The following is a 17258-nucleotide window of genomic DNA, read 5'->3' as shown; positions in this document are numbered from 1 at the left end:
AAATGACTCGCTGTTGATGCATTAATTAAGCATTAAATCATTTACATGGAAGAATTCCAACATCTGGATCGTGTGTTTGACACTCTTCTGCAGACTGTCTGACATCCACTCGCTCACCAGTCTAGAAGATCAGCGAGAGTCGATGTGTGAATGCAGGAGGAAACGATGAGCAAACATTTAGGTAAACAACGGCACCAACAGGCTACTGGTTTACTCTCCCTTTTGTATGTTGCTGTCAGTCAATATGGTGTACACAGCAAACTGCACGACACAGATATAAACACACAGTCATTGGTACCTCTATTTTATTGCTTGTATACAAATATCTAATCAGCCAATCACATGACAGGAACTCAACATAAGTCATGATGAAGACGACTCCAAACTGAGCATCAGAATGAGGAAGAACAGATATTTCTTCTTCTGAGGATGCTTTTTGTCTCTATTTGAGTTATTCTTATCTTTTATTGCCAGGTCTATTCAGGGGTCCTGGAGAGGAGGGTCCGCCGGATAGTCGAATCCCGGATTGAGGAGGAGCAGTGTGGTTTTCGTCCTGGTCGCGGAACAGTGGACCAGCTCTATACCCTCTTTGGGGTCCCGGAGGGGGCATGGGAGTTTGCCCAACCAGTCTACATGTGCTTTGTGGATCTGGAGAAGGCGTTAGTCCGTGTCCCCCGGGGACTCCTGTGGGGGGTACTCCGGGAGTATGGGGTACCGGACCCCCTTGTACGGGCTGTCCGGTCCCTGTACGACAGGTGTCAGAGCTTGGTCCACATTGCCAACAGTAAGTCGGATTCGTTTCCAGTGAAGGTTGGACTCTGCCAAGGCTGCCCTTTATCACCGATTCTGTTTATAACTTATATGGACAGAATTTCTAGGTGCAGCCGAGGGGTTGAGGGGATCCGGTTTGGTCAGGATTGGGTCCCTGCTGGTCGTGATCTCCAGCTCTCACGTGAGCGATTCACGGCCGAGTGTGAAGCGGCTGGGATGAGAATCAGCACCTCCAAATCTGAGACCATGGTCCTCAGCTGGAATAGGGTGGATTGCCCTCTCCGGGTGGGGAGTGAGGTCCTGCCTCAAGTGGAGGAGTTTAAATATCTCGGGGTTCATGAGTGAGGGAAGGATGGAGCGCGAGATCGACAGACGGATCAGTGCGGCGTCTGCAGTAATGCGGACTCTGCGCCGGTCTGTCGTGGTGAAGAAGGAGCTGAGCCAGAAGGCGAAGCTCTCCATTTACCAGTCTACGTTCCTACCCTCACCTATGGTCATGAGCTGTGGGTCGTGACCGAAAGAAGGAGATCTCGTATACAGGCGGCTGAAATGGGTTTCATCCGTAGGGTGGCCGGGCTCTCCCTTAGAGATAGGGTGAGGAGCTCTGTCATCCGGGAGGAGATCAGAGTAGAGCCGCTGCTCCTCTGCATCGAGAGGAACCAGTTGAGGTGGTTCGGGCATCTGGACAGGATGCCTCCTGGACCTCCCTGGTGAGGTGTTCCAGGCACGTCCCTCTGGGAGTAGACCCGGGGAAGACCCAGGACACGCTGGAGGGATTATATCTCTCGGCTGGCCTGGGAACGCCTCGGGATCCCCCCCGCAGAGTTGGCAAATGTGGCTGGGGAGAGGGAAGTCTGGGCTTCCCTGCTTAGGCTGCTGGCCCCGCGACCCGACCCCGGATAAGCGGCAGAAGATGGATGGATCTTTTATTGCATGAGATGGTGGGTAAATGTTTCGTTCTTTAATCTTGAAACATGAATTATGTTTTAACCATAAAATTGACGAGACCACCTTGAGTTCTTCTGCCTGCTACGTTGCAGGACCTACGATGTGACTATCACTCACATGAATACATTGTTATGATGATGCTAAAACAACATACTGTGCAGTTCCACTCCACAGTCACCAGATCTCAATCCAAGCAGAACCGCTTTGGGATTTGGATGAACGGGAGATTCTCGCTGCGGACGTCCAGCCCACGAATCTGCAGCAACGCTGTGATGCTTTACGTCAATATGAATAGATTCACCTTGTTGAATCTGTGACACCATGATTCAAATCATTTCTGCAGGGATCAAACTCTTCTATAAAAGTGGACATAATAAAAAAGTTGATGAGTGCACGTCATGCATGATGTTGTATTTATCTTTAACCTGGTAGGAACCAGAAGATTTGCATTAGATATTAGAGACCTGACAGATGGCTCCATTTTCTATCTTACATGACTGACTGTTCCAACAAGCTGCGTGATCCGTTTAAATAAAACTCATTTAAAGAAGAAAAACTGCAAACATCAGGACAAACTAAAGGTTTGGGGCATTCATAATGTCAGAGCCAACTGGCGATGATATAGTGAGGACAGCGGGGACACCTTGACCTTTAAACATAGCGTGACAGAGTCCAGGACAGTCTGTGAGGCTCCGCATCAGGTGTGTGTGTGTGTGTGTGTGTGTGCGTTTAGATTTAACAGCTCACTGATCACCAGCTGGATGTGCTGACACTTAACAAGCTTTGGATTTCACCCTGCAGCATCGCTGGCGCATCACACACACACTCACACAAGTTCAACCTTCACCACCAGCACAGCACACGAGAGAAACACACACACACACACACAAACACACACCTGCAGAGACTAAGACAATAGTACAACAGCAGCCTGCTCACTTTAAAGGACAAGAGGAAGTCAGACGTTCTGTCTGGTGGAGGCAGGAAACAGCCTTTACTGAGCCTTTCTTACGACACCAAGAGTGTGAAAGTGTGTACCTGAGGTTTAATGATGTAAGCGACTGCAGGCCGATGACGCTGTCTGGAATGGTCCTGATGCAGTTGTGATACAGATTTAGTGTCTCCAAGGCAACCAGGTGGCAAACCTCTGATGGGACGTCGGTCAATCTGTTCTTTGACAGGTCTGCAGGATAAAACAGATCCATGTTAAACAAATAGAAAACAGGAATCTTTATTAGGAGCTCATTGCTGAAAACATTTTATGCTTCTTTCTGAATGCAAGCATCACATAAGCTCAGCTAGCAAACACAGGGACACAAGGATAACTGAACACATTGGCTTTCTTGAGGTTTAAATGATCCGTTTGGGTTTCATATTTCAGCAGCAGAAGTTGAAGCCGAGGCCTTGGGAAGGATTCAGGCTTCCATGTCTGCAGCTGAGCAGGTTGTTGTAGCAGCAGGAGGAGGATTGGAAGCCATGCTTCTTTATTTTCTCTTTATCAAAGACTTTTGCAGCACTTCTACTTGCTGGGAGGTGAGATGCACATTCGCAGCTCAGGTTATCTCAAACCGATGGAGAGAAATTCTTCATTTGCAGCACAAACGTCCACCTGTGAGAGCTTTTCCTCAGATTCAGCAGCGGCTCGATGTGGCTCATTAACCATCATTAACCATCAGCACACTCTGATAATACCTTAACAGCTCTGTGGAGACAGAAACACTGCTGATAGTAACCATGACGACCCTACTGGTGAACTGTTCAGCTTCCAGAGAATCTGTTGTTCAGCGAACACAGCGTGGAAATGTGGAGGCAGCTTGTTGTTTTCCTGCTGCACTTCTCCACAACCAGCTTATATCAACAGGAGAATAAAACTGGGTTGTTGGACCTGCAGTTTGCACTCAACCTGTAATTATTTCAGGTTAAAGAAGTCCAACGGCTCAATGGTTTCCATATTTAACCGACATCTACAGGCAATTATTCAAGTGAATATGTGATCAGATGGAACTAAAGAACAGAAAATGTCTGACAGTAGAAGAGTTTATCGCCACTCTTTCCAATCATTTAACTTCTTGATGCGGCCTAGTTTTTCTGCCGTCCTAAAACACATAAAAGTATATCTTCACAACTACAAAGGTTGTGTGTCTAATTTCAAATGAAAGCTGAGACGTGAGTTTTTCACACACGTGTCAGAAGTAAGGTGTGTGTTACTGTCTGAATGTACCCAGAAAAACAGCAGAAAGTGTAAATGCTCATCTCCTCAGAAAATAGCAGAGGATTAAGTGATGACTGACGAGGAAACATGGAAAAATAAAGGCTACAAAGCTAACAGGAGCAGGTTTACAGATGTTTTAATAGACGTACTATACTGGTAGATATATGCAAAACATCTGTCAGTGGTCTGAGTCACCAGAGGCCAGGGATAGTCCCCAAACTCACCTTAGAAACATCATGAAAACCGAGTTGTTGAATCATAGGAAGAGTGAAAACACCAAAATGTTCATGATTCATTTCAACGGCAGAATCACAAGACATTATTTACTATAGGGATGCACCAAGCAATACCAAGCAGGTGTACTCTTACTCTGTGTTAATAAAAGTGTACCGATACCACAGCCGATACCTGATACCACAACAGTCAAGCCAGCGCAGATGTGTGTGATGACATGCTTCGGACATGTTGTAAAAGAAATAATTACCTTGAAAGTTAAAATGTGACATTCTTTGTTACACTAAAAGCCAGATCTTTGTTTCAAAACCACACATTTATAGTTGTATTTAGGTAAAATGTGCCAAATCAAAATAAAACTTGTTGAAATTGTTAGATCTATAATGTTATATTCGTATTGGTGAGGTAACTTCAGAAAGGATGGGTCATTTATTACAACCTAATGAAATCTTACACAGTTATAACAGCAATAATAACCATAGTCACAATAATGTTCACATAAACAGATTTGGTATCTGCAAATATCGGTATCTCCAGATATTCATATTTCAGATATCAATATCAGATCGGAACTCCCAAAAAGTGAATCGGTGCATCCCTAATATACCATGTGACATTATTTACTCTCAGGGTTTGAATTATGTCTTGTTTCCGTGGAAACGCTTGGTAAAGCTGGAGTGGGAACGGAGTAAACAACAAAAAAACAAAACAAAAACAAACAAAAAAAAAGCCTGAAGCACTTCATGGAAGGACCTGCGTCCAACTGGCACCTTCCTATGATGTCCTCTCCTGTTTGATTTCATGCTTGTGTTCTCACTCATATGTAAGTTGCTTTGGATAAAAGCGTCTGCTAAATGACTGTAGAATAGAATATAAAAGATATAGAATAGAATAGAATAGAATAGAATAGAATAAAGTCTTTTAGCTGGGTTTCTCTCTCTCATGCTACATGTTAGGATCGATGCTTCCTGGTGTCTGCAAACATCTGCAGTGCTGCATGAATCTCCTACTGCCTCCTGCACAGCAGCCTGTCATCAAGTAGGTGTTAATAAAGTTACTATCAAAACAATCTGAACAGCAGAACACCGTGACTCTTGTTGACAGGCAGGTTTATGATGATCACAGCAGCAGAAAAACCTCCCATCTCCGCTGAAACTGCTGTTAGACTTACAGACGTCAGTATTTGCAAGAAGGGCAGAAGTCAGCTCTGCAAGGTCAGGATCAGTGACATCATTTCCTGCGTAGCTCGGCAACGACGGCATCAACTTAACTTTATCAGCCGCCACCAAATCAGGCCGAGAAAAGTCAGGCTAATTATCCCACATTGTTCTGCAGAGGCCCGTTTCTCAGCCGCCTGAAAACACAATCTGTTTTCTTAAAGCAGCAAGTGCAGGACAGGAGTTCATTTCCTCCGCTGGCGACGATCACGGAAAAGGTGTGCTGGGCTTTTGTAACCAGTTAGACTTCCATTAAAGGTCCAGTAAAGACTGACTGGTTTTCGTTTACAATTGAATATCAGTCACCCTGAGTTACAAGGAAACACGCTCGTCATGCTGGATGCTTCCCAGCGGTGAGGAGGGACTCGCTCCAAGTTTTTTTTATTCATCGTCAGTAAATAAAACCAGAATATTCTGATACTGGACAAACTGGAACCAGAAGCCATTTCCATAAAGAATTGAGAAATGAAACACTGGTGTTGACACTGCGAGCCCACCGACTAAACAAGCAGTTCCTCTGAGCCAGAGGTGCCGCCGTCGGGGGGTGCATCGGCAAGCGGAGCAGCGTTGCATCATGGGCCCACAGTCACAGGAAGTGCGATTTAAAAGAGAGTGAATGAAAAACAAAAGAGCCTGTCAGCTCTGCTTTAATGCTCCAGGCACACAGCAGCAGCCCTGACTCAACAACACACAGCTATTACTGGCAGTGTGTGTGTGTGTGTGTGTGTGTGTGTGTGTGTGTGTGTGTGTGTGTGTGTGTGTGTGTGTGTGTGTGTGTGTCTGTCTCCATTAATCCCGTTTAGCCTCTGGAATGAAAGCGTGGATAAATGATGCCGTAAACACTGCAGCCACCTTAATGAGCGTTTACTGGATGAAATCAGAGGCAGCAAACACATTAGGAGCAACTAACAGTAAAACTAGTCATGTGACAAGTGGGGCTGCTGGTCACTCACTCAATGACACACACACACACACACACACACACACACACACACACACAGAGCTTTTTGTTTGCAATTTCCTGTACTAGTAGTAGTACTTCTGCAACCCTGCATGAGTGTTTACATGATTAGGATCATTTTACATCCTGCTTTCTGGATCTGCTCCATCCATCTACATGAGAAATGGATGCAGCTACAGTCATGTCGCCCATTGTTTAAAGCTGCAGGTTGAACTTTGGGAGACAGATGTTTCCTGCAAGAGATGGATCTGATTGAGAACCCAAAACCTGGAAACGATGCACATCAATTACGGTGTGTTCAGACCAAACGCTGAACGCTCGACGCTGGTCACTAAACTGTCACGTTTGTGTTTGACACCCGAAACACTCCTGACGCGTTTGCCGCTTGTCTGGAGCGAGCGGCAAACGCGGTGGAAAAGAGAGGAGGGGAAAGGCGGAGATTTTACGGTCAGTCTGAATGATGGTGGTGCAGTAGAGAGATGGTTTTATTTAATAAATAAAGTAGAGAACATCGTCGTAGGGCAGTGATAGTCAGTGTTAATTAGGGGTGGGAAAATCAAATCGAAAAATCAGAAATCCGGATTTTTTTCTTCCCAATTTTAAAATTGATTTCTTTTGTTAAAAAAAAAAATCAATTTTTTTTTCAAATAAAATGAATACACGATAAAATTTTTGTCATTTTTTTGTTTTTATTGATCTTTTTACTTGTCTTCTTGGGCATTATAGCAGCAGAATGATGATCTGGCTACTGGGTTGAAATGAAGAAAAATGACGAGCAATCTACTAATCTATTAAACCTGTTTTTAATCTACAGAAATCAGTAATATTAAAGAATTGTGAGAATCGCAATTTAAATCAAATTGGCATCCAAAAAATTGGAATCAAATCAAATCGGGACAAAAGCATATGGTCACAGCCCCACTGTTAATGCAACAAGAGCCGCACTCAGCAGAGAACCCCCCAAAAAAGCGTTGCTAGGCAACGTATCCTGCTACGTTGCCAAATCAGTAACATTCAGCTTTTTTAGCAAGGAATGGTTATTCTAAATATTACACGGAGTGACGACATTCTTATGCAATAGTTTATGGTGAAAATACAATAATGCCTCCAGAATGTCGGTGTTTTTTTTTCAATATATATACGGAGCTACCGACGGAGCAGCTCTTTGGCGGAGTTTGATGCAGCTGAAATCAGCCAAAACTGGCAACTCTGACAGGGTCAGTTAGGGCCGTTAGGACAGCAAAGTTTCTGCAAGCAGCCTGCAGCTCTTGTTTGTGGAGAGAACTGCAGCGTTGAGGATCATCATGACTTGTTTAGATGCATTTTCAGACAGCCAGCGGCTGCTTCACGAGCCGCAAGTCCAGAGTCAGAGAGGAAGGCATAAAAATTTTCAGCGCGTGACAAGGCGCCTCCTTGACGCGCCTCCACATAGACTTTACATGTAAACATGACGCTCTTGATGCTCAAAACACGTTTGGTCTGAACACACCGTTGGAGCTTCCGACTGGTTTTGTTGTTATACTGATGTCTATTAGCTGTCACTGCCCTGCAGCGGCCTGAGGTGAAGAAAGTCTCAAACTTTCCGGGCAGCCATTAAGATTCTGAAGATTATCATGTTGTATTTCCTTTTTGGTAACGTGTGCTGCTGTCCTCTTGTCCATGTCATTCTTCCAAAAGAGATCTTTAACTCAGTGGGGTTTTAGTCTAATTAAATGAAGGTTTAGTGATAAAAAAGAATGAAAACATTTAAGACCAGAAATTCTCGGAGCCATTCTGAGGGGCAGAGCTTGGCTCGGTGCAGCTCAACATGAATGAAGAGAAAGCAAAATCAAAGAGCCGAACAAGCAGGGACCCAGCAGTGTGAGCAGCCCTGGTGACTGATATTTTATCCAGTTCTGAGAGAAAATGGCTCATAGTCATCTCCTCCTGAGAAACAGTGAAATAATTCCGGTTTGACGTCGTTCCAGTAGAAAAGGTTTCTGTGGAACTGTATTTCCATCAGCTTCACATGGAGGCCAGGTTTCTGAGCGCCGTGTGATCTGTCATACCCGAGCAACTGATTCAGGCAAGTAAATGTGGGGTTATAATCGCAGGCAGGTGGTGCAATCCTCCTCAGACCCCAGTTTTCAGGCTGTTTGTGTTTACATTTAGCTGATTTGGTGCTGTGAGCATCATAAATACACAGACAGCTACTGCTGGGATCTGGAAGCTGGTTCAGCAATGTGATGATTCAGGATGGGACCAAAGCATCTTTTTTTTCCATTGTATTGCTTCACAATGAAATTCCAGACATACAGCTGTGCTCATATTTATTCATCCCCTTTCATTAAACAAGGAAAAAAAACAACAACAGCTGCCTGTAAAATAAGCTGAAGTTGACTAAAGTAATAATAAATACAAATTTTATATAAATAATTACATTATTTTCTAATTCTGGTTTAACAGAAATATTTTTTTTTAAAAAGCAAACAAATAAGATAATTTATTACATATTCCATCAGTCATAAACTAATATTTAGTTGAACAATCCTTTAATATTTCCGCTCCAGTCAGGTGTTTTCTGTTCCTCTCAGTCAGACTTCTGCACCTGTTGACAGGTATTTTGTCCCACTGTTCAACAGGAAAGTCTCTAATTTGTCCAGGACACATTTGTTTGTTTGTTTGTTTTTTCTTTCTTCAACTCAATTAAATGAAAAAACAGTGTCTTATATTACTAAATTATATTTTTGCAAATTTTTAGTTATTGTTCCTTTTTTAAGTCTCCAGTTATTTGAGTGATTGTTGTAAATTCAGCCTTTTTGTTAATGAAAGGGGATGAATACATATGAGCACAACTGTACTTGTTTTAATCATACTAATAATTTAGATGTGTTGCTGTCATCCAAACAGGTTTGGCATCATATGGAAGGTAAGGTCATGACGGAGAACATCCCATGTTTCATCCAGCTTCTGTCACTTGCTACTGATCATTCCAGCTGTTTCCAGCCATAAAAACACCGCTAACCACTGCTACGACATGCAGGCTCATTGTTCACACACAAACTTAATCACTAGTTACAAAACCAGCTTTGTTTGATGACAAATTTGCAGACTATTAGTTGTTTCTCTACAGAGTTGGACTAAAACTCAAGCAGTCCTTGTTTTATTTATGTTTTCGTTCCATTTTAGGACGTTGTTGCTTTAACGTCACACACTTAGCGCTCAGTCACACACACTCAGTCTGTGGCTCTCTTACATCAAGGCCCATGCATATATTTGCAGTTTTAATTTGTTGTTAAAATGACTACATTACTTCTAAGAGATGCTGAGCAGCTGGTGGGAGGAAGGAAGTGACTGTAATTTAACAGCATTAAATGACCAGGGAATTATTTTCACACGAAACCTGCTCTGTCAGATCTGAAGGCAGCTGAACCGGGCAGATAAAAGATCATTTTTCTTCTTTGTGAGAAAGTGTGCAGAAAGCTACAAGTCCCAATGCTATAAATACACACTCAAGCCTCCGAGGTATGCATGGGACTTCCTGTGTCAATAACAATACTCTCCCTCTCCTCTGAATCAGGAAGTGATCTTATCGTGGCAATGAGACGGGTCATCGCTCTGCTGCCAAGGTGCAACTTTTAGGCCTCTTGAAAATTAAACTGAAGCCTGCAGGAGGACGAAGGAGAGTTTTCTCAAGCCAAAACTTAAATTGGCATAATTTTTGATACAAATCAAAGGAGAAGCTGCAGCGACTGTGACACTCGAATTCTCACATGATCCCAGCGCATGTCTGGGCTGAGACAATAAGACAGACAGCAAAGCCTTAAGCCTGATACATACTCCACGAGAAGAGAGAACTTTTTTCTGGTTCTCGAGGCTCCGAGAAGAAAATGACGTCATTTTGTTCTCGCGGACGTGTTTGAAGACAGTTCTCGACACATTGGGCTGGCAAAACTTTTTTCTTGCAGGGCTCTGATAGGTATCGTGTGATTGGTCGGACATGTGAGGTGGGCGTGGTTAACATGGAGAAAGCATGAAGCGGAGTTGCTGCTTCCACGTTTTTAGAGTTGCACGTAAAACGGATTGTTTTAATAAAACAGCTGGTGGTGAGAAAGTACGAACTTTTTTACATGTGGCATTAAAACACTCGGACCCAGCCGCGTGCACGACCCGCCCTGCCGCGGACGAAGTTGCTTGTTAAATGTGAAACCAGAAAAGCTCTCGGAGAGCGGAAACCTCCGCCAAGCACAATGTTAAAGAATCCTTTTAAAACATTCCTGGATCCAAACGGTGATCCGGATCACCACCAGGATTTAATCACTTCTTCATTTTCACATTTCCAACAACTCTTGAAATTTGTATAAAAATCCCTCCGTAACCTTTTGAGTTATCTTGAGCACAAAGACGGTGGGAAAGACAACCTCCTCAGTGGAGGTAACAACCGGGTTCATCACACATAAAAGCAGACATCGCCCCCTGCAGTGACCCCTCCCCGCTGCAGACCTGCTTCTCCTGGAGGATGGATGGACCTGACGAACAAGACGTTATTTCTTGTTCTTGCAGCCTCGAGAACAAGAACTCAGTTCTTGCTTCTTGTGGAGGATGGAACAAGCCTTAAGAGATGCACGTTTATGTCTGCTTCTACGTACAAACTTCATCTTTCTAACTTTTGTGTGAACTGACTTCATTTCCAGCTGCTGATAACTATGGAAATTCAAGATAAATGCAGCTGTGCAGCGCTAATCCAACCCCCCAACTCTATAACCACTAAGGGTCCGTTTTCTTAAACCCTTGGTCAAATTCAGTACGGAGCCTCTCTCAGCAGTCATTGTGTGAGAAGCAGGGTACCCTCCGGACAGGTCACCAGTCTAACAACCACACTCACTGCTTGACTATTTAGAGCACAGGTGTTGGACTCCAGTCCTCCAGGGTCGGTTTCCTGCAGGTTTATATTGATTTGGCTCCAACACACCTGAACGAAATGAATAAATAGGTTGACAAGATGTGGCTGGATCCATTTGATTTGAATCAGCGGTGTTGGTGGAGGGAAACAACAAAAACCAGCCGGACACCGGCCCTCGAGGACTGGAGTCCGACACCACTGAGAGTAACCAGTAAACCCAACATGCGTGTCTTTGGACGGTGGAAGGAAGCCGGAGTACCCGGAGAAAAGCCACGCATACACGGGGAGAACGTCCAAACTGCACACAGAAAGACCGCTGTTCAGACCTCCCCTGTAGCCGAGGCCCGAACCAGCGACCTTCTTGCTGTGAGGCCACAGTGCTAACCACTATGCCACCATGTGCCCGTTGGGCGTTATCGGGACCAATCGGATCAGATGTAAGGTCACAGTATCGCAGTATAGTATAGCTTCATGCCATCTGTGATGCCTTTGTGTGTTTTTTTTACTGATGTGAGCTCTAAACTATCCAAATGTTGATCTCTTCCATTGTCGCCATTTTGTTTACATCAGGGGTCTCCACCTACGGTCCTGGTGAGCTACCATCCTGCAGGCATTAGTGTTGCCCTGCTACAACCCTGTTGATCCAAATGAAAAGGTTCTCCACCAACTTGTCATCTTCTGCACCCGTCTGTTTAAGAGGCATAGATTTGGGTCAGGTGTGTTGCAGCAGGGAAACACTAAAAGGATGGTAGCTCACCAGGACCGGACTCCTGGTTTACATTGTACAAACTCAGTATCTGAGTTCTCCAGTGGCCACCAGTGGGCTCCTCCCAGTATGAAGCGTAGTAAAACAACAACGCTCACAACTGAGCCGACACTGTATGTGAACCCAAAGTTATCGCAGGATTAAAAGTCACAGAACATTTAGGTCTGAGTTGAACATCTCAGCAGGTTTAAGCTGACAAGTCAGAAAGAAGCACATATGTGTTTCAGTCCATGCTGGATGAGTAATCACTGCTGACAATAATCCACATTCCCCTGTTCTTTGGGTTATTATGATGCAGCCTGCAGGCCAACAGGAAACAGCAGCATAGCTGTGGTTTGTGTTGCTGTGACACCATGTTCCTCCCCATCACCTCGAAACCTTAACAACTGGAATCCATCAGGATTAATCTGTGGTTCCAGTGGACTTGTTGACCTGCCTGTGACCAGCAACGTGCGCTGTGGAGACCTCAGCTTTTGGTACAAAGACGTGTACTGTACAAAGACTCGGGCAACGCAGGAATGTGGAGGCTGAAAGGCAAGAATGTTTTTCTTGCCCACCGGTTAACACAGAACTCTGTCATCTAACAGCATGACTACGGGGAGGCATGGAGGAAGATGAACAACGGGAGAAGGATGAAAACATCAAACAACGTACATGTTGGGTTGGTGAGGTCAGGGCAGAATCCGATCGAATCTGAATCTGGTTATAATTTGTTCTGCGAAACTAGCATCATCCACAATCGTCAGGCAAGCCGCATCAAGGCGGTAGCCTTCCCACAATGCACCCATATCTGCTGCAAAGTGGAAAACTCCCTACTAAAAGCATCACAGAGCTCATACAAGTTCCACCGCGATGTACAGACTCAACAAGTTAGAGTCCAATGTTCAGGTTACGCAGGTTGAAAACTTGATTAGGATTATGCTAAATATGAGTTTAAAGGCACCAAATATCAGCTTACACCACGTTGTGTCAAGTCACCTTCCGCTCCCGATGGAAGTTTGCTGACGGTTTAAAAGACATGCGCTCTGTTCTTTGCAGTTATGGTGTTTAATACGCTGCATTTTGATTGGCTGAAGTTGCATGCATGACGAGTTCATCTCCTGGTGGTTTAAATCTAAAATTCAGCAAAGTCAGGCTGCGTCTCCCTGAAAACCTCTAAACTAAGCATTTGCTGTGTGTGTGTGTGTTGCAGCTGCATCCTCTTGCTGTGCAGGAAAAGGCGAGACTCCTCCCGGCAGCTTCGTAATGACAGGTCTTACACCGCACACACACACACGCACGCAGACAAAAATAGTTTGAGAAAACAGTTTCAGATTTTCACTGCCAACCCAGACACTCAGCACCATCTGAAAACAAACACCACGATGTTTGAAATCATAGCTGAACATCTGGAGATAAGAATGATGAAAGGAGGCGAGGGATTGAGGGTTGGAGCGAGTAGTGAGAGGAAAACCTGTAGAGGAATATATGGAAGGAAAATGAGGAGTCGGGGATAATTCGGCAGAGTGAGTGGCTCAGTGGTTACAGCTTCACACACTTAACTCCTCACACATGGAAGCTTTTACACATAAATAATGATAGGCCACTTTTCTGATTGTTTTCTTGCCATGTGTGTCGACTCAGACATGTTGACAGTGTAGAAGCGTGTGCTGCATATCCTCGTATTTAATTCCATTCATCTTTAATAAAAGCTGCACTGCATTTCACACGTGAAAGCTCAAGTCCAGTTTTCATTCTCCTTTAGGCTGACCAAACCTCTTCAACTCAAACGGGTTCTCTTTTTCAGAGCTGAAGTGTTTATCAGACAGGAACATCAAATTCTTGTGGGATGTTGGGATGTTGGTCTTTTTCAGCCTCAAATATGCTTCCATTGGATCTGAGTCGCATTTCACTCCCCACACGCTCAATCCTGATATCCATCACTGCAGAAGGATCAGAGTAAAATCCACAAAGGAATTCCACACAGGAAGCTGTGATGAGGTCATGCTGCACTGACACGTGCAACGAGCGGTTACAAAGTTTTTTGTAGGTCCCACGCAGCTCATACACTACGCGTTCCCGTATAAATTAGTGTTATAAATTTCTTACCAAAAGGAAAATATATTTGTTGTGAACTGTTATCTTGTAGCCATACGCGTTTTCAGAGCACTGATAGAAGAATGATGTCACACAGCAGCTGATCGATCAGACTAATCAGGGCAGACGGAGGTCCACACCACAGCCATAGGGTTGCAATGCAGGACCCCCACAGCTACCCGTACATGGTGGGTGTATTGTTCCCATAGACTGTATATAAAAAGATGGGCGGAGCCTCCGTGACGTCACCCACAGGTTTCTGAAGAGCTGAATTGAAGCTCGGTGGGCGGTTCCATCACCATATTGGGAGGGGCATGTGTGTCATCTCGCCCAGAAAATACAAATATGGGCAAAGAGGTGGAGCTGAGAGGGGGGAGATGAGCGTCATGGTGTATGATTGACATTAAACGAACTCCGAGCTGCCTGTAGCTAAGAGCTAACCCGGAGATAACAGGAGCTAACCAGCTAACGGAAGTAAGCGGGCTAAAGCTAAGTCACGTTGTTAACCGGCTAAAAACAACGGTTGTTCTCCGTTCTTATTTGAAGCGGGAGATTGGTACCTGTCAATCAAAAGGACACACCCCTAAATATGCCGAAGTTCAAGATTAAATTACTTTTAAACGGGCAAGTTAGAAAAAAAATCACTCCCCCCACAGTTGTCATGAAGGTAAACCTGACCTATTAACTGAAAATGGATTTTAGAACCAGGCTGTAAACATGTTTATTTCTGATGTGAAGTTGGTCTTTTTAACATTGGAGTCATTTGGGATTTGCTGTTTTGCAGTGGATGAGGGGGGAACTGCAGTTTTATGCAATTCCGCATAGGCTTCACTTTTCCCCACGGGAGGTTGCCACTTGATTGTTCCCCAATGAATGTGCCCGCTGCATGTTTTCAGTCTTAATTGCATCTTTCCTGCACGGTAACCATATATAAAAAGAAACCAAAAAAACGTCTGAATCCATCTACACCTGCAAATTGCAGTACTTGACCTCACCCGCTCTTGTGAACAAGACCCCCCTCTGCTGTGTATGCCACGTTCAACAGGGTGTCAGTTGTAGTTGCATGGAGGATAACTGATTATACCTGCTTGTAACACGCCTGGTGCAGGTCCTCCAACCGTTAGGTAGTCCTCAGGTCTTGTTCCCTCAGACCAGATGGGAACAAGGTCGGTGAGGGGCGTCTTACAGACACAAGTATAAATGTGTGTGTAGCAGAGGAAGGGTTTGTTTTCTTGGGGCTGTCCTCGTGACTCGCTGACTGCAGAGGAAATGGGCTCAGATGAGCAGAGTGGGTCCAGGATGCTGAAGGTGGGGGGAAAAAAATCTTGTTGCCTCAGACTGACTTTGTGCTGACGAGGATGACGATTATGACGAAAACCAGCTTTGTTACTGTGGCTGTCAGCTTTCGTTAAAGGCGGTACAAAAACAGCAGAGTTACTCTAACATCATCGAAAAACAACCAGCTACATTCTTTCTGTTGCTCCAATAAGGATTGTCGTATTTTAGCTTTGAAAACTGATCAAAATAAAAACAAACAAGAAAATATATTAAATAAAATGAAAAATAAATCCAACATAAAGAGTCTGGTTTTCCATGTAAATGTAATTTCTTTCATCTTTAAAAAGTCAATGTTTATTATGCATTTAAATCTTTTCTTCGATTATTTTTTTGATTATTATATTAAATGAGTATTTTCTTAACTGTTTGAGTTTCATTCCAGTAGATTGCTTTGGAACAATTTTACAACTAAAATGAAAAATAAACTTTTCGTCTACTGATCTATCCTGTGTTTCAAGCCTCACATGTGGCATACAAAGCTTCCAACTCAAATTTCAACTATTTATGCTAAATTGAATGCTGCGCCAGTAGTTGTTGTTTTTAGGAGAAATATTGCGAAGCCAAAAGCAAGAGAAGGCAGAATGAAAAGGAAAAGTATTTCAAGCAACAGAAATCTCGGTTTGGGAAAACGACGATTAAGAACGGGAGAAAAACATACATGTGCAGGAAGCAGCTGACAGAATCATATGCTGCCATGACAACCAAATGTGACTTTCTGCATGGAAACAGTCTGAGTAAACATGCATGAGTACGATGCTGCTTGCATCAGTGGCTGCACAAATACGTGTACTCAGCTGTGTGTGTGTGTGTGTGTGTTTTCATAGTTATCTTGCTGGAAGAAAAATAGCATATTTTCAGTTCATTTCCACTTCTAAACATAGAAGAGTTAGTGTGTATTGTGTATTTCTGTGCATGTATGTGTGTGTGGGAATGACTGGTCCTCCCGCAGGAATTCTACATGACCCATTTCTCAACCCGAGTCCATCTGCTGAAACCTCGCAACAACCACACTTTAAAAAAAAAAAAAAAAAAGTACGCCCATTAAAACACATCAGATTGGCTTTATAAGGTCTTTTTATGGCAGGAAAACACACACACACACACACACACACACACACAGAGTTTTCCAGTGCTTTAAAAACATTCCTTTTCAATTTGTTTGGGCACAGAAAACACATTTCCTGAACCAGTGGAGATTTCTACTGGCAGCCGTCATGGCTGCCTTTAAGAATCCTCCAGAAAAGCTCAACAGACATTAAAAGTAACGAAACCTTCTACATGACAGGCTAGAACTTTCTGGATCATCTTTTATTTTCATTTGATTGCATGAAACTCATGCTGTGTGGGCTGTACATAGCAGATGCCTTATGTGATTGCTTGTTGTCAAGGAGGGAAAACTAGAGCAGACGAAGAGTTTTCCCCCCCAAAGAACCGATTAAGTCATCCTTTTTGGATTTGTTTGCTGATAGAAAAGCATGACTAAGGCTACGTTCAGACTGCAGGGCTTGCTGCTCATATCGGATGTTTTTGTGAAATCCAAATTTCTTTTAAAGTCCGTTCATATTTCCCATCAAATATGACTTGTATGTGATCTCCTCTATGAACCTCATGCGCACCAGAAGCGTCCCGCATGTGTAGAAGACACGGCGATGTGCAGTGAGCGTGCGTGTGACGTCTTTGTGTTTGCAGAAGTAAATATGGACGACAGCAGAGCATTTGCTACTTTAAACGTTTAGTCCAACCGTAGCCACAACGTTGTGAATGGGTTCGTTTTAAGGAGACGTTGACGGAAGAGGAAAGGAAAAGTTTTGGTCGAGGACTTTAGTGGAGCTGTGGCAGCAACAACTGTAGAG

At 43.9% G+C, this 17258-nt stretch overlaps 1 protein-coding gene across 1 annotated transcript in view; it reads right to left on the bottom strand.

Annotated features, from left to right (window-relative positions):
- The window catches only part of lrch1 (leucine-rich repeats and calponin homology (CH) domain containing 1), a gene marked incomplete at its 3' end in the record, with an annotated part of 98232 nt that overhangs the window by 54864 nt on the left and 26110 nt on the right, over positions 1 to 17258 (bottom strand). The window contains exon 2 of the mRNA XM_079253792.1: positions 2758 to 2902. Within this exon, the coding sequence (XP_079109918.1) occupies positions 2758 to 2902 (145 nt within the window). The remainder of the gene's footprint in view (positions 1 to 2757; positions 2903 to 17258) is intronic.

This window comes from Telmatherina bonti (genome assembly GCF_933228915.1).
Source record: "Telmatherina bonti genome assembly, chromosome: 15".
Lineage (NCBI taxonomy): Eukaryota > Metazoa > Chordata > Actinopteri > Atheriniformes > Telmatherinidae > Telmatherina > Telmatherina bonti.
The sequence above is the reverse complement of the archived record's forward strand: the minus strand, read 5'-3'. Positions and strand labels throughout refer to the sequence as shown.